Here is a 25,314-nt window from a genome sequence, read left to right on the forward strand (position 1 = left end):
TGTGCAAACACTCTAAATGGGGACTCCCATGTGCAAAATCCATTTATTCTCTTACACTGTACACTTGGAGGGGAAGGTCAGCATAACAACCCAATCCACTCTTCATACTTTCAGTTACATAGGAGACATTCCCTTTGTCACCAGATTTAGCTATTTTAGTGGGAAATGTATCTGGGAAATGTATCTATGTGCATAACAGGTGGTACAGGGCCCATATCTCCATCATAGTCTGACCTAAGGTGAGTCACACTAGAATGCACTACAATTGTAGACATACACTGGGGGCGGGGGGGGGGGGAATCAGAGCTTGCTGGTTCCCAGATCTAAAAAAAAAGCCTACCATTTTGGGAAATGTAAGGATAAAGAAAGTGGTCACCTGGCACCATTATACTTAGATTTCAATACAATCCATTGTTGTGGTATATCAAATAAAAAAGTACCACTCAGACCATCATCCAGTGCTCTTCTGGAAATAAATCTCTCACCAACTCATTTCTTCCATATGACAAAACTCTCCAATACATAAGAATGTCTGTGGTGCTGTTCAGCAACCATGAAGGAGGTAGTTAAAGACAGGATAAACACAGAGCACAAACATTTCATTTTCTCTCCTTGGTTTGCTTTTATGTATAAAGAGTAGCGGTGCTTCAGAGAGGAGCTGACAAGGAATGAAGACTGCAACAGAAACACAAAGACCAGGTTGTTGCTTTTAACTCCATTCCTCCCGAGAAAAGTATACATCACCATTACCGAAACTAAATGTCAGACATAATAGGAAATATTGCAAAAACACCAAATGGAGTTTAAAAGAGGAATTCTGAAAGCTGCTGTAGGTTCTTACAACACATTTACTGGTCTGAACACACCAGTTCTCTGGCATTCTGGACTATTTATTTTTAGTCACCACTTAGTTTCACCATAATTGTTTAGCTTGAGGGTGTTTTACAAACAGCTGTACAGTACACTTGTAAAGTATACTGGTACCGTAAACTGAAAGAACATGCAGAGACAGAATTGAAGATAGTTCTAACTGGTGCTTTTCAAAAGGCATGGTTAATCATTAGCTGCAGGATATGCATGGTTTGGATTGATACATATTTTCTCCTCAGAACTTCCGCTTCTGTTATCAGGGGAAAGGAAGTGGCCCTAAGCTTCCTTAAAGAGTCTGGGACAGAAATAGTTGGAAGGAAACCCTTCTGAGAGGTTTTGCTTCTATTCGGCTGTTTGGGGGCTTGGTTGGATCAAATCAGGAAAAATGGCAGGCGTGAGCAGCTGCATGAAGTACTCGATGTTCATTTTCAACTTCTTGTTCTGGGTAAGTATTGAGTTTTTGCAAATTATCATCTTACGAACTAAAGCCAGTTCAGCTATCAGCAAATCTGTTGCTTTAATAATTATATGTTTTGTAAAGGCAAAGTGAGATTTTAAGAGACAGACCTTCAAAATCAAGTTGAATAAGCACTTTGGATTTAAGTTACTTTAAGACCTCTTGAAGCATTGCGGATCAAATCCCTGTACTTAGGTATAGAAGAGACTGGGACTGGACTGCATATTGATGGGATGCTGTGTGTGGTGGGGAGGAATATGTTTCCTCCTCCCTTTTTTGCAAAGGACAAGTGGTCAGGACAGAGAAGCAGCAGGGTGTAGTCGGGTTTGACTAGGAATCTGCAAAAGCTGGGCTCAGGTCCCCACTCAACCCTCAAAATTCACGAACCTTAGGGAAGTCATGCTCTCTCCGCCTCAAAAAAAGACAATGAAAAACCTCCTCTGAATAAAACTTGGGAATAATTTAGTAATGATTTGACTGAAAATGTTCAAATTTCTCTGTAAATTTGATAGAAAGTTCATAGAATATGTAGTTGTCTAAATCAGAGGTGGGCCACTTATGTCCTTCCAGATGTTGTCTTCTATCAGTCCTATGTCCTATCATTCCTCACTACTGACTATGCTGAGTTGAATTAATACTGCTGAAGTCCAACAACATCCAGAGGGCTGTGAGTTGCCTCGCCTTGGTCGATATGCTGAAAATGTATCTGTCTGTCTTTCTTTCTCCTTGGACCTTTTACATTATATTGTAATGTTTAGCAAATTGTTCACATCTCCCCACTCTGCATAAATGTTAAATCAAGTCTGAACATTTTTAGATGGTAGGATATGGAGAATTTAAGGAAGAAATGTAGGTCATCTGGTATAAATTTTGTATTCTGCTGAAATTTGTTATGAAGAATTTGTGTTTGAGGCAAACACTGAGGTAATTAAAATGTCTGTGGTCTCTGTTTAGTTTGAAAATTGACTGAGAACTTTGTATCTATAAAGAATTATTCAACTGTTTGTTTGCAGAAATGGTTGAATTTTGCATTCACCAACATTTGAGGTTTTTTTTAAAAAAATCTCTTTCCATTGTGTTTATGAAGATGTTGGTGAACTCATATAAAAAAATAAAGTTAGCAAGATTCTTGACTACTTACACTGGCCAAATTTGCCCAGTAGAGATATATCCAGGATGCAAAGGATAATGTTGTGCTAGTATGAAGCCTGTTAGAACAAAAGTGATGGCAGTTTGCTTAGAAACAAAGCATGTAGCTAAGATCTGACAGAAAAGCCAAAAAGAAATGAAGAGATGGGGAGGTGAAGAGCAGTGATACACCAGATCCAAAGGTCCTCCAGCTGAGGGACACACCTACCGGTGGGGGTCACTAGATGGTATGTGGGGTGTGGACTACCCTGGGTGTCACAGGAGTGCCTGGTGCACTGGTGGGAAGGAGCTGCCTTCTGAGTCAGGTGGCTCTGCTGATTGGGCAGGAAAGCAAGGTTCTTCCCTTGCCTACCTGGCCAGCATCTCTACTAGACTCAGAAAAAATGATGAAGAGAGTAGGAGGGGTATTAAAAATGATCTGCTCCTGGTGTAAAATATACTAAGTATGCCACTGACACCTACTGTGATGGCACAAAGTTAGGCTAGGTCCTCGGTAGTCCTAAATCCTCTACTTAGGATGAGCAGGGTTTGAATTCAGTGCAGCCCTATGTCATCTTGGTCAGTCAGGAATGTCTTCTAAACACTCATTGTTCTCCGATGTTCTCTGCAGGGGCCTGATGGTGGAGTCTATCAATTCTGCTTTCTCTCATATTATTTTTTAAATTAAATTATTGCTATCAAATTTATAGAGAAATTTGAAATTTTTAGAAAGTTTTTGTAAAAACCAACAAAATTGTGTAGTTTGCTTAGGATATATAGATCAACTGACAAGTTTGTGGGGAAATGTGTGGTAATTTTGCCGCAAGTCCAGGTTAGCCTGAACATGCACAACACACATTCTTAGCATAGTCTTCAAATTGTCCTTTATATTTGTGGAAGCAAACCTAGATGTGTATACACTCAACAAGGAGTGTAGCCAATAGTGTCTCTTTGGTTGTCAGATAGTAGTTCTTTGGATATGATAGATTGCTAAAAAGACCAGTGAATGAGTCCTACAGCAAATCAGGCCTGAACTCTCACTAGAATCCAAGATTATTAAACTTAGGCTGTTGTACTTTGGACATAGCATCAGATAACCTGATTTATGGGGGAAAGATGATAATGCTTGCTGAAATGGAAGGCAGTAGGAAAAGCAGAAGACAGGTGGATAGACTTAAGCAAAGAGAATACAGCTCTGAGTTTCCAAGACAAGACCTGAGAAGGAAAGTTGATTATTTGGGCTCTTAGATATCTCTCTTCAGTTGCATTGTCATAAGACGAAATCAACTTGACAGCAAATAGCAACATGGTGGGGGTGTTTCCAAACCCATTTGTCTTACTTCCTTTTTGCTGTTGTGTACCTTCAAGGCATGCCCAACTTACAGTGATCCTAAGGCACACCTATCATGGGGTTTTCTTAGCTAGATTTGTTCAGAGGAGGATTGCCATTGACTTCCCTTGGATCTTGGAGTATGTGATTTGCTCAAGGTCACCCAGTGGATTTCATGGCTGAGCTGGGAATTAAACCCTGGTTTCCAAAGTTACAGTCCAACGCTCAAACCACTACACCACACTGGCCCTCCATTACCTTCTTAGGTGTACTCTTTAAAAAAGAATCATTTGGTGTGCTGGAGCCCTGGTGGCGCAGTGGTTAAATGCCTGTACTGCAGCCATTCACTCAAGACCACAAGGTTGCGAGTTCAAGACCAGCAAAAGGGCCCAAGCTCGACTCAGGCTTGCATCCTTCCGAGGTCGCTAAAATGAGTACCCAGACTGTTGGGGGCAAATTAGCTTACTTGCTAATTAGCTTACTTGCTGTTCACCGCTATGATCTTTGGAATAGCGGTATATAAATAAAACAAACAAACAAATTAAAAATTAAAAATAAAAATTAAAAATTAATGAGGTGGGGCTGAACCCCAACCAACCATGGTAGACACATTTAATGGAATTTACGCAAGTGTTGATTTATCAGATTTCCAAGTTGATATCCAAGTGACTTATCAATTTCCCAAGTTTACAAGCTGCTTCAATTGGGCTGTTCTGGTTAGCACTAATATTTGGATGTAGCTCAGTGTGTGAAATGGCCCTTATTAGCATGTTAGCAGTAAATTTCTCATTTTTCAAATGAGTTTTTTTGAAAGGAGTCAAAGGCAATGTGTGATTGGCTTATTCATACAGCTTGTTGGCCTTAATGACCTTTTGCCCTACAGATATATCAGACTAAAATTCCAGTCACCTTGACCATCCTGACCAATGGTAAGAGCTGAGGAGGATTCTGAAATTGTACCAGCCACTGAAATTGGAAAGATTACAATTCCATGTGGAAAAATATATCCAGGGGTAGCTGATTTGGCTATATGACTAAAAGCAATAGCATCCAAAACCTACTAAACAGCAAAACCTTTATTGGATCAATTAAAAATGCACAAAATACAAGTGCCATTGGCTTCTTCAACAGGCAAAAAATGTTTTAAAATCATACAGGAGAAGAAAAGCAAATGACAATGTTAGAATCACAGGCCTGTATTTTGTCAAGATGTTTTTGTTGTTATCAGTTAAGATGGTTTGGAGGAATATCAGTGCAGTGGGAGGCCACTCCTCTCTTTGGTCATGTAGGCTCTGGGGTAGAAAGAGTCATCAGATCCAGTCAACTCGATTAGCAACAACAAAAATAACTTCCCTTGAGATCCCGACTGTCCCTACCCTGTGCAAAGTTAGCTGCCCCTTAGGCAGAGAACATTGGATTTCTCAAGAAGCCTTTGTACTGTTGCATCTGGAAAAACCTTTAGGTGCTGTACAGGAAAAACCTGCCAAATGTGGTCACAGTTTAAAAAAAGTCTTTAGCTTTTTTGGAGGTAGAAACCTCAAAGAGTTAAGTCCCAACAGGATTCCAGTGTTGTGGCTAAAATGCACTATTCTCAAATCCAGAAAACATATCCAGAAGTTGCTGTTGGAGTATAATATGTCACTAACTTTCTCTCCCTTTTGTATTCCCTGAAAAATTACTCAACTATCCCTCCCTCCTGCTTTCATACAGAGGGATGAAATGGGGTGAGGGTGCAAGTTTGGCTGAGCCTTTGCTTTTCATTCACTGGTGTCTTTTCTTATTCATATCCAGATTAAACTTCTGCTAACTCTGCGTTTCTCCATAATTTCCCTCTTGTTCCATCATTACTGCTAGCCCTCTGTTCTCCTTAGGCTCTCTGTTAATCTAACATTTTAAATCCCCACTTCCTTGTGCTATTCTTGTCAGTAGTCCTTTCTCCCCCATGACCCCTTCAGCATGGGTGGTGTTTCTATAAATGAGGGCTAGGAAAAAGTTGCTTTTCAGATGTTTGTGAACTGTAGCTTCCATTAGTCACCAAAATGGGATGTGCTGCCTAGGACTGATGGGAGTTGCAGTCCTTCAACATTTGGAAGGACACCTGCACCTCAATGCTGCTACAGTCAGATAGCTGGCCAATTCTTCAGCTCACTTCCAGAAAGCATTCAAATCTCAGCTCTTTTCTCTTGTATTTCTCACTTGATGTAATATTGGTCATTACTTGTTTCCTATTACTGTCATTTCTCTTTTTAGTCTCTGGAGAAGTCCACACATCATATTAAACCAATGTGGCTATTCACATTACTTCCCAGAAAGTTTCCTCTTTCTTCCTGTGGCATGTGGTTTCTAGTCTTTCACATACGCTTCTAGTACAATAGGTTCCCACAAAGTGAACAGGATTAGGGCTGTGAGTAATCCTGTGTGATGATCCTATGAGTGTGATACCGTCTGTGTTGACCATCCCTTCTCTGCAAACCTTCACGAGGGCAAAGATGTATGATGCCTTACTAGCTTCATGTAATCCTTATTGCTGCTTTTGTGTGCCTTCATGTAACTGCTTACTTGTGGTAACCCTAATGTGAACCTATTACAAGGTTTTCTTGGCAAGATGTGTTCAGTGGGGGTTTGCAGTTGCTTTCCTCTGAGGCTGAGAGAGTGTTTCCTTGCCCAAGATCACCCATGGCTGAATGGAGATTTGAATCCTGGTCTCCAGAGTTCTAATCCAACACTCACACCTCTGCACCATGCTGGTTCTTTCCTTATATAGAATAAAAACAATCCTTTGTATATGTCCATCATATAGGTGCTCTGCTCATAGATGCTTTGACTTCTTAGGTTCACAGAGTGCATTTTCCCTGCGTCAGAAGAAAGGATCGAGTGTGTTTGCTTCATCTTACTTATTACTCTCTTCCCACAGAGTAAAAAGAGGAAATGTCTGCATGCTTGCCCACACGCACTTACTTCTTTGCTGTTTACTCAGTTTAATGAAGAGTTAGGGGGAACCTGGGAAATAGCTATCTCTCTCCTACATTTCAACAGGTTTCCTTTCTGTCCCTGCTCTCACAGGAAGATAAGGCACAAGAAAGGGAAAGAACTAAGGCTGCATTGGCACTACTGAAATCATGCAGTCTGACACTGCTTTAACTACCATGGCTCCTTCCTATGGGATCTGGGGATTTGTAGTTTGTTGTGGCACCAGTGTTTTCAGACAGAGAAGGCTAAATGTCCTCATGAAACTACAAATCCCAAAATTCCATAACATCGAGCCATGGAAGTTGAAGCGGTGTCAAGCTGCATTATTTTTGCAGTGCAGATGCAGCCACAGAGGGATCTTGTGGATGTATTTGTGATTTAAGCACCAAACCCCGGGGGGGGGGGGGGAGTTAACTTCACAAACAGGTCACCTTCCTGAGAAACAAACCAAAAAAATGGTATCTTCCCTTATTGTTGTCTTCAAGTTATTTCCGACTTATGCTAATTCTAAGGTAAATCTATCACTGGGTTTTCTTTTTAAGTTTCTTTAAAGGGGGTTTGCCATTGCCATACTCTGGAACTGAGAGTGTGTGACTTGCCAATGGTCACCCTACAAGGCTCCAAATTTACAGAAAAGGCAGCAACTATCCATCATGCCAGCTCTGGAAATGTCCAAGAGGGAATGGCAGGAAAAAAGGGAAAGGAGTTGTAGAATGAGCAAGTAAGGGGGGCAGAGGCTATGAAGAAAGAACCAGGAGATGTTCTTGCTGTGCTTTTTCATGACAGCTCACAGAGTGAGAAAGGCTGCATGCACACATATCTCCTGTGGCTAAAAAGAAATCGGCTAGAAAATATGGCTGAAGGAATGAGGTTAGATAAGACTTTTGTCAATGATGCCAGGACATCACCAGCTTGGCAATGCAGCAAAAATGGTGCAGATTTACAGTGTTGGTGGAACGCTCATCCCAAAGAAGCAACTGTAGTCAGAACAGGGTGACCACATGTCCTAACTGCAAAGGAGGACAAGGCACCACAAAACATAGAACATTTGAGAAAAAAATGTAGGATAATACAAAATAAAAGCTAAAAACACTAACATGAATGTAAATGCATGCTTCTTATTCAAGTTCAAAATGGAGGACATTTTGAAATTCCTCTTGGACACTAGATTGAAATGCAGGGCATGTCCTGGAAAAGGAGGACATCTGGTCACTCTGACAAATTTAAATTGCCACATTTTATGCTGCTAAGAGCTGGCAATGGCACAAGGACACAGTGATGGTTACTCATTACTTTAGATGTGTGTACACATTGTGAACAGAGAAATTCAATGAAAGAATACCAGTATACTACCAGGAATACTTACCATAACATTCACCCAGTTTGGATTCTCCTCTCACAACTTGTATAAAGTTCCTCCTTTTCTTACACCTGCCCTTGGTCCCTTGCTCTCTCCCTATCCCTCTCTGACTTTTTTTTGCACATCATGGGTGTATGCACATAGATACAAACAGGACTTGTTCTCTAAAAATATTTCTGTAAACTAAGTATTAGGCACTTGATAAATAATAAGCAGCAATGGTAAGGAAGAACAATGTGAATATATGGAGTACATTTTCTTCTCAGCTTTGTCTCTCTGACTATTTCAGGCAAATGCAAAGTCATAGGCCTCAGTGTTTGCATCCTGTTTCTGGATCCCAAAGGAAGCCAGATACAGAGGAAAATGCTACTTTGGATGTGTGTGTAGAGCAAAGGGACCAGTCACTTGATCAGGATACATGAAAATCCATAGGCAGCCTTGAACTGTGGCAATAACACAAAGATCTCCATTTTGGAACCACCTTGCAAAGGAAACACGGCCGTTTTGTTTCACTGCTTGGCAGGTTATTGCAGCATTTTAAAGAAAGACAGCCACTCCTTTCTTACCATGTAATAAGGAAACAGACCCTATGTTCTTAATTATAATGGAAAATAGCAAAATGTATTCATTGCTCTTTCAGATAACTTGTACTGATCAAGGCTTTTTAGCTGGCCTGCACTTTAGTATGGTTTTACAGAAATCCATCTTTGACTTAACCTTTGTCTTCTTTTGCAATGACTGGGACAAAGCAATCTCCCCAGAACAAAAAAGGACACTACATTGATGATTATGGATTTATATTTATGCTACACTGAAGCATTTTAATAGTATGTTAGAGCAAAATAAATAAATAAATAAATAAATAAATAAATAAATAATAGTAGCACTTTAGAGTAAAACTGCACTCTTTACAGGTAATTTTCTTTAGCTGTGTTTGTTGGTTGCAGACTTATTTATTTGTTTGGGATTTTTGTGGGTTTGGGAGGCACTTTGATCCCTACATCTTTACCATACCTTCCAAAGGTCCTGATTTTGACAGGGACAGTCCTGATTAATCCCCTACTATCCCACTTTTCAGCTGCTTTTAAAATGTCCCAGTGTCATTTCCTCCTCCCACTTTCTCCTTTTCTCCTTTACTTCTGTTGGTGCAAAGTGAGTTCAAAATACAAAAATAATTTGCACTCAATTAATTTGGCTGGGCAGGGGAAGTCTTGGATTTCCTGATTAGTTCAGATAAAAGCAAACTGCTGCAGTTTCTCCTAGCTTGTTTAGTATTTGTCATTGATAATCTTTGCCATTTTGACCACACTCTGATGTTGCTTGGCTACACATCTCCATTTTTGTCTGTGAAATGTTGAAGGTTATGCTTTACAAGCATCTTTGGTGGGAATACAGATGAGGGCTTTGTCTGTGGTTGGCTGAAGGTTCTTAAATTATCTTCTTAGGGAGGCTAGCCTGCCTTCCTCCTTTCTCCATTCATTGGGAGCTGATGACCTTTTTTATCAGACCTTTGGGAATTGATTGTTTTACAAGAGAAGGGCTTTCCTTGCTGTGTTGTCCTTTGAAACCAACATTCTGAATAGTTTTAATTCTATAGGCAATTTATGACTGTTTAATTATTTTTGCATGTTTATCTAGATATGTTCTACTTACAGTACTTTAAAAAAAAACACACACACACACACCTGTAAGCCACCATGAATCCCAACTTGGGAGAAAAGATAGGGCATAAAGAAACAGAACACAGGAGAATAGAATACATATTATGGAAGGTTTAGGGAAGCCTAAGGTCAGCCTAGGACTCTCTGCATGGCTGCATATGGCCTGTGGGATCTTCCATTCCCACCTCTGGTTTAAAGTGATCACATGTAATAGTGATTTGACATTATGCCAAACTGATATACAAGATGTTTCTTGCCCATCATGCTTCAGAGTGTTCAAAAGTATTTCACATTCAAAACACATGCACACTTCTTACAACACAGCTGCATAATATGATTGTTGTCATTCTGCCTGTTGAAAATTATTAATGAAGGCCCAGTGCTGTATGTCTTACTTTGAGGCAACTGTTGAGTTCATAATTGAAGTGAGACATGAAGCATGCAGTTCACTTTTCTGCTTCTGAGCTGAGTAGAATGTCTCAGGTACAGTACTAGCAGGATAGCTCTTGCCATAGCTCATCACTAGAAGTAAAGCAGTAGAGCACCATTGAATAGGAAAAGGGGGATATAGTGTGCTTGATTAACAGCATAGCAAGGATCATCATAGGCCAGGGTTGCACTTATATATAGTGCCTTAGCACAACACGAACCCTCCAATTGTCCTAGTTTGGCAAGACCAATCCCTGTTAATCTTCTGCTGTTCCACTTTTTCAGATGCTTTTTAATGACCCAGTTTTTCTCACGTCCTCCCATTTTCCTCCTTTGTCCTCAGCTTACTTCATCTGCTGTACACTGAGTTCAAAATCCAACAGTAGTTTGTATTCTGCTTAGCAGGAGAGAAAGGAAAGAGCAGAGTTCTTACCAGTACATTCATATAAGAGTTTCCCCCCAGCCTTTCCTAAAAATGCTACATAAATTCAAGGGCTCTTTGCTTAAAACAGTAGTTTGTCTATTCTTCCCCGTTAATAACTTGCCTTCTTGTTGCCTGGCCCAACATTTCAGTGACACCTGTCACTGTTTTCATCCATGAAATGTTGGAGGGTATGCACTATAGTTGCTGAGTGCATAGAAGAGCCCAGAGTGGGCCATTTGCCTGTTATAGATGCTCCAATGCTTTTGAAAAAGCCACACTTTCTTTGAGCTGAGGTAGCAGCCCCTATGCCTCTGCTGTCAACTTGTCATGCTCTCTAGTGAAGAGTATTGGGCCCTCACCTCCACATGTCAACAGAAGCTGGTATTCTCCTAGCAAAGGTAACACACTATATTCCACTCAATTCACTGAAAGCGTAGTTCCAAGCTTGGTGTTAAAAATGCATCTTGTAACCATCATCTGAGACAGAACGCATTTGTATTGCCTAACATTCTGTTCTTTGTAGAGCAGAAGATCTGGAACATAGTTTATTTATCACAGCAACATAGGTACTTCTGTGACAGGACGCTGGAGGCAAATGGAGCACAGCAGGCTAGCAGAGTGCGTAGCATGAAGTTTTCTGTGCAGGAATCAACTGATATAACTTACTCTCAACATTTCCCAGATAATAAGAGGGGCATAAATGTGTTTTTGTAACATATCTATTCTCATTACCTAAGCCTTGGTTACATATAGCTGAAGGCTTTTCTCCATCCACTGCAAGTAAATAAGCAGTTATGAGTGAGGGCAGGATAAGGTGAAGAGAGGCAGCACACTACTGTTGTGGATTCATCCATATATTCTATATAGGTCTTTCCCAACCCGGGTTCCTAGTTGTTGTTGGACTAAAATTCCCATCACCTCCTACCATCACCCACATTGGTGGAGAATGAAAGCTGTCCAACAAGCTCTGGAGACCCAAAGTAGTGAAAGATCACATCCAAGGATCAAACTAGAAAAGCTGGAGCGTGGCTTTGGTGCGACTTCTGGACTCTTAGGACACATGCATCATTGAAACACCATACCTCCACTGTGACTCGAAGCAGCTTTATTTTGGCTGTCTGTAACAGGCAGTTGTATCTTTACCTAGCAAAGATAGTTACAACTATGGGCCTGGTGTCAAACTGAAACCAGAGGACACTCTAGTCTCCATGTATACCTACTGAAGATATTTCTGGAAATCACTTTCTGGAAATGAAATATAAAAGCAAAGTACAGTACACAAGTGATGGTACTGTGCACATACAAAAAATGGGGCATCCTTGATACATAAGAAATGTTGGTGCATATGGTGTGATGATGTTGGGTGCAAGTATACAAAGTCAGAAAGTTCATTGTAATAATCTTTAAGCATTATTTCAAAGTAATTGTTTCATGTTCTTTATAAGCTGATGATCAATGTATTTTCTTAACCAGGTGTGTGGATGCATTATTCTGGGAGTCTCTATATGGCTGCGTGTAAGCAAATCAGCTCAAGCAGTAAGTCCTCTTTCACCATTTTATGATTATTGATTTTGAAACATACATTGGCTTTCATCATTACATATTTTAAGAGTACAGTGGACCCTTCTCATCTACAGGGGTTCAGTTCTTCCTCCCCACCCACTCCAGATGCCAAAAAACATTGGTGGTTGTGCCCCATACTATTCAGTTACAGTGACGTGTGTCCGTTGCATATACCATCATTGAAAATTGTGGGGGGTGGTGATCCATGGATGGTTAAATCTGCAGAACACCAGCCTTCTGATATGAAGGATCTATTGTAACTATTGTTTCCAGGAAACAGATTTTTCTATTTTTACAGATTGTATTATAGATGCCATCAGTTGGTTTTCTATTTGGATCAAGGCATGTGACCAACAACAAAAGTTAATCCAATGTGTTTAACTCCTATGTGCTTTTAAAGTTCTCATTTTAGTGTACATGCTTCCTCTTGACTAGTTCCCAAAAGAAATACTATATAAAAGAAATGTGGCAAAAATATACACCCAAGGAGAGATACATCTGTATCTGTATGGCCCCAAGGCATGGGTGCCACCAGCTACTACTGTTACATAAATAAATTTAATACAAGAAAGTCAATTATAATGTATCAGGAATTTTCTACCTTGTCCAATAGGGGTCCAAGATGCAGTTTAAGATTTACAGTGGTATTACAGCTTGTATCAGTTCATTCATCCAATGAAGGCTACATGATACATTTAAAAAGTTGTATGCAACTCATATTCTCTTTAAGTTTATATTTCATAACATAGAAGTAAATTACCTGGATTGGGACCAATCATATCTGGATAGGTGAAGTTTAACCCTTTCCCAACTGATTTCCCATTTTCCTAAATTTGCCTTCCCTCACATGTGGAGCATTAAAAAGTGGAAGGTGCCTCCAATGGCTTTTCCCTTTTACTGTGGCTGATGCTTGCCAGTGGCATTCTCTGTCTTGTATTCATTGGGGTGGGAAGTAAATTTAGCTGAGACAGGAAGATTTAAAATTTTCCACCTAGATACAGGGTTTATTTACTTTTTACTTAAAGTCCATTACTGAATACCTGAATGGGAAGCTATGGTAGTGTTAGCCATCACAGTCACCTGCTGTAACCATGCAATGCCCTAGGGTATAGTGTAACCGGTGTCTCTTGGGTTGAGCCTATATGCATCACAAATGCAATGTAACAACTCATGATATTCCAGTGATACAAAAGCTGTTGTTACCCTACATGATGACAGATTAGTGAAATGGATTTTGGGTTATTTATCTGATTTTGTTTTAAAAGAACATCCTTATATTGACTCTCATTATCTGTCTTTGAGATATTTTACTTCTGTCTTCACAGGATTTCCAAATAGACAGCACCCTGTTTTCTGGTATTGACCTTCTCATCGCTGTGGGTGCTATCATAATGGTGCTTGGTTTCCTGGGTTGTTGCGGTGCCATGAAGGAAAGCCAGTGCATGCTTCTCCTGGTAGAATTTTACTATTATATCCTTGACATTAACCTTTCCAAGCCAATGTTCAGAGACATAAAATCACTTATTAGCCACGTGGATTCCTAGTGATTCTGCACACTGTGCTGTTTCTAAGAAATCTAAAAGCAAATGGCAGGCATTGTAATATTTGCTGCTGCAAAGTTTTAATAAACGAAGAAAGTGTAAAGTTGGAATTTACTTCAAAGAAACTTGACTTGAGTGAATATATCAGTTTTTTTTTACAGACTGATACTATAGATTTCTATTTCTATTTCTTACTGAGTATTTCACATGAGTTCCATTTGTCCAACACATTGTTCCCTCCTTTGAGTCACTATCATTAGACAGATGTTCATCACAGCTGAAAAATACTACTGAATTCTTTGTTTCAGTAGAATTTCCATATGCCATACTATACACTATTTCCAGATTGACCTTCTCAATAGCATTAGTATGTCAGTCAATTTCCTATAATTGCATGTAACAGGCAATGAAGCCTCCAAGCTCCATCCAAGTACTAAGCAGGGCTGACCTTGCTTAGCTTCAAAGAGCAGGCAGGATCTGGTGCCTTTCAGGTATTAGGCAGGCTTGTATAATTGTATTCCTCTCCTACAAATGTCAAGTAACAGTCATACTCTACCTACCTGATCAGGTGATTAATTTCTCTCTCTTTCAGTTCTTCATCGGACTACTAGCAATCCTGCTTCTTCAAATTGTAGCAGGGATTTTGGGAGCAGTCTATAAATCTCAGGTACTGCATTTTTCTTTTTCCTCTTTGAATGTGTCTAGCAAAAATTAACAAAGGGGCAGTACAGATGGGAAGCTCCGTGCCACCCCTGTAAGCCGCATGTCTGTGCTTCAGCATCCCCTAGAGCGGCTTCTTTTTAGCAACGTCAGAAGCAGGAAGAGGCACCGCCATGAGGCCACTTCCAGCCAGTGATGTCTGGTTGCTGTACAGTGGTGGTGGTGGCATCATGGCGGCCCCCATATGGATGGGAGGCTGCCATGATGACAGTGCCCATATGTATTATGGTTCAGGAGTGTGCAGGTGCTGTGCCCTCCCAAACCCTAATATTGCTGCCGCCACGCCACACAGTACCCGTGTGTACTGGGCCAAAAAAACCCTGGTAATTCTGGGATTTACAGAGTAAGCTTTCCAGGCTCTAACAGAAGTACTTCTTTCCAGATTGAACAAGCACTGGACTCCACAATGAAAGTAAACCTTGATGCTCTGAAAGGTTCCTCACAAAGTGATAAAGACTTCCAGACTGCTTTTCACAATTTTGAGATACAGGTAAATCAGCCTACTTTATGGATAAGAAGTGCACTGGCTCTACCTTTTAAGAAAGGAAATTTTGGCTGGTATGTGTATTTTTCTGTGCCAATCTGTCCTCCCTCTAAACTTTGCCTTCTGAATAGTAATTTGCAGTAATCTGCACAGTGTCTACTATAGCTCTACATGTAATATCTGGATATTTAGCTAACCAACTTTTCAGCCATTCTCTTTGGGAATTGTAGTTTATTGTGATACCAGAGGTCTCTGTCACAGAATACCACAATTCCCAGAATTCTATAGTATTTAGCCATGTCAGTTAAAGTGATGTTGCACTGGAATATTTCTGTAATCCAGATGCAGTCAGGCTTTTAAGAACCTCACCAAAATGCAAATCCCAAAATTCCATAGGATCAAGCCATGACCGTTAAACTGGCATCATGCTGGTATGAAGGAGAGGAGAAGAAAAGGATATTTATTTTGTTCTGCTATGTCTCAGAACTAAAAAGAAACCTATTCTAGGGTAGGAATACAATGGTGCTGAAAGTTGTCAGAAAGTAGTCCAGGACAACAGAAATGTCATTTGGAGATACAGTAGAAATAGAGAGAGAGAGAGAGAGAGAGAGAGAGAGAGAGAGAGAGACTGTACACAGACAGACAGACAGATAAACTACAGCAACAAATACTGCAACTTCAGAATACATTGGGATAAACATTGTTTTGGCCTAATTCAGGGGTAATCCAAGTTTCTTCCACTAGGAGGGGGAAAGATCTGAATTTACTGGGTTCAGGAACTATCTCACAGTACAAGAAGTGTACATTTTATTTCATTTCATCTGAATTTCAAAAACTTTTATTCTGTCTTCTATTCCAGTGATGGCGAACCTATGGCACGCATGCCAGAGGTGGCACTCAGAGCCCTCTCTGTGGGCACACATGCTGTCACCCTAGCACAGAATTTGCCAGTTTCTTACTAGAAATCCAGAAGAACGTGGCACTTTGCAATAAATAAGTGGGGTCTGGGTTGCAGCTTGGGCACTCGGTCTGTAAAAGGTTCATACTTAATAATATATGTAGAAACACTTCTTTGGACATGGGACATTTTTATACTTCACAGTACATTCAAGTTATCATGAGGTCAAAATACCTCAAAGTTCACACAAACATTTTTTTATATATAAAAAATAGCCCTGATGCTTGCTGGTTGGAAAATGGTGGAGTGGGGAGACAGATTGGCTGATGCTTGGGCACTGGAAACCTCTAGGGCAAGAATGAGCAATCTGTGGCCTCTAAAAGTTGTTGGACTGAATTGTTGTCAACTTAGCCAGCATAACCAATGATGAGAGATTATGAGAGTTGGAATCCAACATCTGGTGGGCCTCTAGGGGAACACAGTTGTATAACTGGTAAAGTTATGTATAAGATGTGATCTGAATTATAAGCCTCCATCTGAATCCTCAGAATTGTTTACTAAATAAATGTGTCTGAGGCTTCAGAAAAATCACTCCATCTTTTCTCAACCACATAGCACAGTGAAACGGGGGCAGTGGGGGCTTCCAACATGGGTTCTTGGCTTAGTAGGACAGTTGGCAAGGAGCCATGTTGCTCCTGGCCAACCCAATTCAATATGCCTAACGTAAGAGAGAGCCAGGTTTAGCATATTAGAGCAATAAATACAGCTGATTCAGAGTCCTACAGCATCTTCTTCACTGCATTTGATCACAGGACCCAAAGTGATAGGTACTGGTCAGGGGTCCAGGGGCAAAAAGTACAATTAGACCTCCCTGGCCCTGGCTGGCTACCATCACCACCAGCATCTTGTATTTCAGAGTTGGGAGTAGAGGTGGGGCAGGTAGTGACAGGAGACCCCTATTGGATGAAAGATCTGAATCAATGCCCTTCCCACTCCAGGAGCAGCTGTGCACCTAACATCCAGGCAGGTGAACTAGTATTATACCTCCAAGGGTATGTTTCCTCTGAGCAAACTCATAGTAAAATTATCCAAATTTGTTTGGATAAAAATAAAAAAAAATCCTTGCTTTATTCTTAGACACAAAAGATAAGCATGTGTTAGTTTCCTTAATAGGAACCTGAAAAAAGTTCATAAGATAATGAGCATCTGCTGAGATGGCTTTGAAAAAAAAGATGTATGCACCGTGCACACACACACATACAAACACACACACATTCTGACAGTTTATGTCAAACATCTGCTTTAGTTTATGATTGCTTGGCTTCTTGTTTATGTGATGCCTGAAACAGCTCAATTCTGCATATTCAGTTGAAGCAAGTGACTTTCTGTCCAACACAGTTGTGAAAAAGCAGGCTTAAAACTGCTTTTAGTTCTTCCTGAGGGGAAACCCAGCCTTCAATAGCATCTATTATTCTCCGTTTATACTTATTCCATATTCTAATTAATGGTTTTCTAATACAATGTGTTCTAAAGGCTCTATTAACTTTATCTTTCCCATATATCAAATAAGCGTGCCAACCATAGGTATTCCCCTCGCTCTCCAGTTCTAATAAATTTATATTGTCTAGGGTCATCCATTCTTTAAGCCACATTAGTCCAGAGGCTTCAAAATATAGTTTAAAGTTTGGTAAATCTAAACCTCCTCTGTTTCTAGTATCTTGCATTATTTTGAGTTTGATTCGAGGTTTCCTGCCTCTCCAAATGAATTTAGACAAATCTTTGTTCCATTCCTTAAAGGGTTTCTCCATTGTGATAATAGGGAGCATTTGGAACAAAAATAAGATTTTTGGTAAAACCATCATTTTGATAGTGGCAATCCTTCCCATTAAAGATAGATTCAGATTGTTCCATTTTGCCAGATCTTGTTTGATTTTAACCCAAGTCTTCTTGTAATTATCTTCGTATAAAGAACTAGTTTTATTAGTAAATTGAAGTCCCAGATATCTAACTTTTTTCTCAACTTTGATTCCTGATTTGTTCTCCAATTGTTTTTGTTCCCATTCTTTCATATTTTTTGTTAATATTGCCGATTTCATTTTATTAATTTTGCAACCTGTCATTAATCCGAATTTTTCTAAAATTTCAATCACCGGTTCTATGCTTACAAGGGGATCCTCTACAATCATAATTAAATCGTCCGCAAATGCTCTGATCTTGTAATTTTGGTTCTTAATTCTTGTCCCCTTAATTTGATCGTTGTTTTTAATCTCTTTTAACAAGAGTTCTATAACCAATAAAAATAGAAATGGGGATAGGGGGCATCCCTGTCTAGTTCCCCTTTTTATACTTATGAATCCAGATTTTTCTCCGTTTATTTTAATTTGGGCTTTTTGATTATTGTAAATTTTCTCTACCCAATTAATAAAATTTGGTCCGGCCTGGATTTTCTTTAAGATTTCTAATAAAGTACACCAATTCACCGAATCGAAAGCTTTCTCCAGGTCTAGGAATAATAGGCCCAATTGCTTATCACTATGAGATTCATAATACTCTAAAATGTTTAACAAAATTCTCGAATTATCTCTCATATGTCTTTTAGGGAGGAATCCTCTCTGATCAGCATCAATTAAGTCTTTAAGGCAATATTTTAAACGGTTAGCTAAAATCTTAGCGAAAAGTTTATAGTCGTTGTTTAGTAAAGAGATCGGGCGGTAATTTGCAGGTTTCAAGTTATCTTTCCCTTCCTTCGGTATCATTATTATTTCCGCTTCTTTCCATGAATTTGGGAGATTTCCCTCCAGAGCTCCATTCATTATTTCCTGTAATATACCTGCCAGGTCCGTTTTAAAGGCTTTATAAAACTTTGCGGTTAACCCATCATTACCAGGAGCCTTCGCTGATTTGCTCGAATCTATCGCATCCCAGATTTCTTGTATAGAAATTGGTTGGTTCAAGTGTACTCTCTGATCTTCAGACAAGGTTATTATTTTTGATGTTTCTATATATCTTACCACCTGCTCCTGATTTGTCGGGTATTCTTCATATAAATTTCTATAATATTCAGTGAAGGCTTTTTTGATCAGTTCCTGTTGCGTTGTCACCTTCTCCCCGAACTCTATTTTGTTAATCGCTTTCTTTTCTCTTTCTTTCTTTAGTCTATATGCCAACCATTTTCCTGTCTTGTTTGCCTGTTCGAAATATTTTTGTTTGGCCAGTTTAAGCTTTTTATTTAATTCTTGGGTAGCTTCAATCTCTAATTGTTTCTGCAACATTTTGATTTCTCTTTGTATTTTCTTGTCTCTTGGGAATCTTTGGAGTTCTTCTTCTCTGTTCCGTAGTAATCCGTTCAATTCTGCCAATCTTTGCTTCTTTTGTCTCTGCAGTTTAATATTTTGTTGCGTGAAAAAACCCCTAATTACCGCTTTACCTGCGTCCCATACCATTGGCAATTGAATTTCATTATCTTTATTTTCCTTAATAAATTGTTGGAACATTTTTCTAAATTCTTCAATAACTTTTTTATCGTTCAATAAGTCCTCGTTCAAATACCAATTATTAGTCCTACTCTTATCCTTTAGGTCTAAAATTATGGGATTATGGTCTGAGATTTCTCTGTTTAACACAGTAATTTGAGAGATTTCTTTAATCAATGATTGCGAAACAAAAAACATATCTAATCTCGAAAGTGATTGATGCCTATCCGAAAAAAAAGTGTAACTCCTTTCCTTGTCATATAAATATCTCCAAGCATCTAACAAATCGTAATTCTCTAATAAATCAAAAAAAATTTTTGGTAGTCTGCCTTGGGATTCTTTTATATCTTTATGCGATGACCTATCTAATTGGGGTTGGACTACTCCATTAAAGTCACCTAAAATAATAATATTCTCATAATCTAATTCCCCCATTTTTACATTTAGCTTGTTGTAAAAGTTATTTTTGTTTTCTTGGGGTCCATATATGCTAATCAAAAGGCATTTGATCCCTTTCCACCAGATTTCAACTCCCAAGTATCGACCCTCTTTGTCCTTAAATACTTCTTTTGACTCGATGCCATTTTTAACATATATTATAATTCCTCTTTTGCTTTTGTTAAATGTTGTACAGTATTCTTTCCCTAATTTTTTGTTTTTGATTAACCTGATGTCTTTAGCCCTAATGTGAGATTCCTGGAGACAAACTATATCTGTCTTATTTTTTTCTAAAAAGAGAGAGACTCTCTTTCTCTTCTGGGGTGAGTTTAGGCCCCTGACATTCCAAGACATTATCCTCATTTTGGGTATTTTAACCTACTTCGGCCAGATCCAATTAGAATACACAAACAGCTTAACACAAATTTATTCCGTAGTTTATTAGAGCAATGGAGAGAGTATTTAATATACAGCGAATAGAATATAACCCAGTATTAAAGCCCGCTAAGTTCCAGAGACAGTAATTTAAACTAGTACCGCTACCCCTATATCAAAGTTTAGCTTAGAATATATATAAAGATATAAAATTGTCTTCAATCTAGATTTTTAAAACACAAATTGATCTATCATTATATAAATGAATGTATAAATGGATATATAAATGTATAAGTGAGTAAATGAATAAATGAGTAGATAAGTAATTAAATAGATAGGTGAGGAGGTTAGTTATCCATAAGCTTTACATTCCAGTAATTTGTCACCTTTACTTAATCACTTCCCCCTCTTCCTCTTCCCCACTTCCCTCCCCTCCTCCTTCATTTCCATCTCCGTCTTTCTCAAATTCCTTCTGGATGTCTTTTAAAAAGGTTCTTGCCTTCTCTATGGAGTTTAGCCTTATTTTCTTCTGTTTCCATGTTACTTGCACGCCCTCTATTTCTTCCCATTTAAAGAAAATTTCATACTTTTTCAACTTGTCAATTAAAAAGTTGTAGTTCTTTCTCCTTTTGAGTATCTTTCCAGGTATATCTTTTAAAATCATAATTTCGTTACCATCAATTAGTAGTTTCGTTTTATAACTCTGTTGTAGGACCAAATCCCGTGTTTGCTTGCGCACGAAATACACAACTACATCCCTGGGCAATTTTTTAAGTTTAGCAATATGGGAATTAAGTCTGTAAATTCGGTCCAGCTCCCATGGGAACTGGATCTCAGATTCGTCGATAAATTTTGCTAAAATGGGGGAGAGTTCAGTGTATAGATTTTCGTTGGCTTTCTCAGGTAAGCCGCGCAGTTTCAAACAGTTCTCCCTTTGCTTCAATTGCAATCTCAAAATTTGTTCTTGGTCCTCAAATAAATCATTTTTAACTTCTTCTATCTTCCTCTCCATTTTCCCTGTGTGCAGCTCTAAACTTTTCATTTTTCCGTTGATTTTGTTTACATCCTCATTTATTTTGTCCAGACAAGATCTCACTTCGTTCAATTCTACTTTAAGCTCGCGTTTTACCCCTTCACTGGATCTAAGTATTTCGGCATTCGTCTCTGCTTGTAACCTTCTCATTTCCTCCAGCAAAGTCTCATGTGATTCTGATAATTTTGCTGAATTTTCAAGTGAAGGCCTTCTAAGATTCATAGCTGTATGTTTCCGTGTGCCCGATGCCATCTTACAAAATAAAAGAGAGCATAAAAATTAGGATCAGAAGGGAAAAGAAGAAAAGAAGAGAGAGAAGGAAAGAAAAAAAAGGAAAGAAAAAAAAAAGGGAGGGAAAAAAAAATAATTTTTTTTTTTCACCTGAAATAGAAGTTTGTTTTGGTTGCGCTTTTGTTGATTGTAAGGCCCTTTCCCAATGTAAGCACAGAAAGGCAGGAATCTATTGGTTAGGACAGGATATTAAATAAAATTGAGTATTAAATTGATCTATTTAATTCAACAACAATAAATATATTCCTAGAGCAGTTTCAAATAAATATATTCCTAGAGCAGTTCAAATCATCTAAACAAATTTAAATTTAATCCTCACTTCAAATTGATTTTAAATTATGGTTTGCCTGTCCTAAGCTTCCCTTGAATACTCAATTACACTATAAGTACAATAGAGAAGGAGCATGGAATGACAGGGAAAAAAAAAGGCTAAGAAGGATAGTAACAACCTCAGCAACAATATGAATGTGGGGTAATGGAGTAGTGAGGTTCGTATGACCAAGTAGATAGTTGTTCCACACCTCAGAGTAAGTTTTTTCTTAGAATTATTTCAAACGACACCTCCAAGGTGCACTTAAAAATCTTAGAATGGCTACCCAATAATTTACTCCCCTCCTCACCTTTCCTCCAATAATCTTTACATCTGCACTAAAAAAAGAAACACATTAGCCAAAAAACAATGATATAGAGGAAAAGATTCAAAATATGAACTCTATTCGTTACAATGTGTTAATTGTATCAAATTGGGAATTACATGCAAATAGCTAAACCATGTAACATTAACACTTTATTCCTTAGTGCCCTAAGTTGAGCTTAAAGATCAGCAGATTGTTCTAAATGTCTTTCCTTTTAAACTCAAACTCACCTTCCTCTCTCTCCCTCTACCTCCCCCCTGTTGAATTAATGCTTCCAGCAAACCCTTAATACTCAAACAGACGCCATCTTCTCTCCCTCTCCTCTCCCTCCCCTGTACATGCGCCGCGTTTTAGGTCTTTTTCTGGTTCTTACAGTTAATTTCTGTGAGTCTTTATAATCTTTATGAAGATCAGTTTAAACCAGGAGAGGGTCCAAACTTATTCCAGTTCTCTTTCTGGATTGCTACAGTTCCCTTCTCCTTTCCAATGCGTGCGCGATGAATTCGGCTTCCTCTCCTCCCTTCTCAGCCGGCTCGCTCTCTTTCCTCTCCTCTCACGCCAGCGCCATTCACCTCCCCAGCTGAATCTCCTAGGTTTGCAAGCAGGGCTCTGATAACCGGCGAGTCTCTTCCAGCTACAGCTCTCACAGCACCTGTAAGTAGAATCAAGTTTGGAGGGAGGGGGGAAGGAGAAAACAAACACCAAGGGAAAAGAGCAGGAAAGGAGAAGAGAATATAGCAAACAAACCAAGGAGAGGAGGAGTAAGAAAGAGAGAGGAGAAAGATAGGGACCAAGGGATCCGTGACTTGGTTCCCTCTTGCAGCAACTCAGCTACCAGGGACGATTCGTCCTGTCTCGCTCGCCAACTTTGTAGCACGTTTAAAAGTCAGCTCACTTCTTCACTTTCTCTCATCGGTCACACAAGCTTTAAGGATTGGATCCCGGTGCAGAAATGTATATTGAGGTAGGTTTCTTTTCTTCGTTCTCTGTTAATAATTTCGCTTGTTGTGAGGTGGTGGCGGCGCCTCCGTCTTCAAGCCGCGGCTTGAGACGCCTCTGCCCGCGGACGTGGCTGCTCGCTCCCCCTCGCGTCTTCCAACTCCTAAGGCTTCCACAATTCGCGCTTTCTTATGTGTTTGGAGTTGGGTAGGGGGTATCTGCTGAGCCCCTCTGTTTCTCCCTTCTCAAGGAAGATGTTTGGGTAGCGGTACCTAACCCCAGCTACCCCCGATTCCGCGGGCCGTAAGCCTTCTCCGGAGCCTCACCTGGAGAAGTCTTTTCACGCCGCCATTACCACCGGAAGCCTTTTATAGAAAGGAAATGATTATGAACTCAAATTGGTATAGATATAGAGATCTATTGGAGAGCAGTGAAGGTAAAATGTGTTTAAAATCTCTAGAGAAGCTTAAGGAGGAAGGCTGGCAAATTAATTGGTTTGCATATAATCAGATTGTTATGAGATATAAACAGGATATGAGAGAACAAAAGGTAACAAGTTCCCAAGGAAATTTAGAACTGGGGAAATTATTATTAGAAGACCATGAGAAAGCAGTTGGAAAGATTTACAAATTGTTGTTGTCCTACGAAACGGAACAAGAAGTAGTGAAAGAAGACATGATCAAGTGGGCACGGGAAATAGGTCATCCAATTGAAATGCTGCAATGGGAAAGAGTATGGAAAAACAACTATGAACTCACAGTTTCTCAAAGTTTAAGAGAAAACTTCTATAAATTATTTTTTCATTGGTATATAACGCCAGTAAAAATTGCAAAAATCTACAAGGTCAAAAACAATCTATGCTGGAAGTGTAAGAAAGATATTGGAACTTTTTACCACTGCTGGTGGACGTGTAAAAAAGCTAAAAAATTTTGGAGTATGATAAATAACCAAATTGGGAATATGTTGGGGGAAAAGATACAATTGAAACCGGAGACTTATCTGTTAGGTATTTTTGATGATCAGATCAAGGGTCCTGATAAGAAAATTCTTTACTACCTAACAGCCACTGCTAGAATATGCTTTGCTCAGAAATGGAAAAATGATAAGATCCCAGGGTTAGAGGATTGGATAAGTAAAGTGTATGAAGCTATTTTAATGGATAATTTAACTCAAACGATAAGAGATAATGGTATAGAACAGGTTAGGGAAGAATGGGGAAAGGTGACTCAGTTTTTAGAGAGGCAATGGGGCGAAATAGCGGTGATCTCCTTTAAATCTATGAATGCTCAGGCTCGCTAGGTGATGTATATATATATTTGAAGAATTTTGATAGATAAGGGAAATCGGATCCACTTGTGACAACGTTAGTACCAGAAAGTCATATGTTATGTAAATTTAGTATAGGTAGGAGGAAGTCAAAATGGAAAGAATGTTAGGATGAAGTGAGGGAGAGAGTGGTTTGTATGTATTTAATGAAGAGTAATAAGGGGATGTTAGGGAAGAACTAGAAGGTTAAGTAGGTGAGGAAGGTATGTGTAGGTAGATTAGAGTGGATAGATAAGATAGGACTGGGAGAGGGTATGTGTGAGAAGTGAATAGAGGGAAGGAAGAAGAGAAGTGGTAGTAGATCAATAGAAAGGAAAAGGAGTGAAGTGAGTTTGAAGGTTACTCTTCATTTGGAATAATATAACAGATTACAATATTATTGCATAAGTTGGATATATATGAATGAGGTGTGTTTGGAGTAAGTTTGTAGGCGTTGATATTTAGGTATGTATTGTGTATGGTTCATATGTATGTTTTTGTCATTGTTTTGAATGTTGTTGTAATTGTGTACAATTATGTATTCTTTTAATAATAAAAAATAAAAATTTAAAAAAAAACTGCTTTTAGTTAAGCTGTGACTGTGCTGGTTGGTATTCTTTCTGTTTGGAAAGAAAATATTGTGAATTAGGAAACAATGGACATGATAAAACAGAGGTTGGAAATGTTACTTTTATGAACTACAGCTTCCCAAATCCCACAGGAAGCATGAATATGAGGTGTTGTTGTTCAAAAGGTAAGGTTTTCAGGCTCTGCATAGGCATAAGGGTCTACCCACATGTGTTAGCCGTAATGTTGTAGGTTAAAAATACCCATTAAAATTCTAGGTGGATGAAACATTGTTATCATCATTTGAGTACACAGGGAGATGTTTAAATATTCTCTCCCCAGCAGTGATCTTAGTAAGACCTCTCCCCACTTAGAAGTGAGCAGTGGAAATACCTTCAGTAAGTGGCAATAAAGGGCCCTGAC

The 25,314-nt window shown here is 39.1% G+C and overlaps 1 protein-coding gene across 2 annotated transcripts in view; it reads left to right on the forward strand.

Moving 5' to 3' along the window:
* The first annotated feature begins 1,101 nt into the window (after positions 1–1,101).
* TSPAN8 (tetraspanin 8) overlaps positions 1,102–25,314 on the forward strand; it is a 31,772-nt gene continuing 7,559 nt past the window's right edge. The window contains exons 1-5 of one of the 2 annotated variants that reach the window (XM_042470651.1): positions 1,102–1,315; positions 12,103–12,165; positions 13,518–13,646; positions 14,326–14,400; positions 14,836–14,943. In XM_042470651.1, coding sequence (XP_042326585.1) covers positions 1,256–1,315; positions 12,103–12,165; positions 13,518–13,646; positions 14,326–14,400; positions 14,836–14,943 — 435 coding nt within the window. In that variant the 5' untranslated portion in view covers positions 1,102–1,255. The remainder of the gene's footprint in view (positions 1,316–12,102; positions 12,166–13,517; positions 13,647–14,325; positions 14,401–14,835; positions 14,944–25,314) is intronic. The other variant, XM_042470650.1, reaches the window with a different exon arrangement.

The sequence above is a fragment of the Sceloporus undulatus genome, chromosome 5 (genome assembly GCF_019175285.1).
Source record: "Sceloporus undulatus isolate JIND9_A2432 ecotype Alabama chromosome 5, SceUnd_v1.1, whole genome shotgun sequence".
Lineage (NCBI taxonomy): Eukaryota > Metazoa > Chordata > Lepidosauria > Squamata > Phrynosomatidae > Sceloporus > Sceloporus undulatus.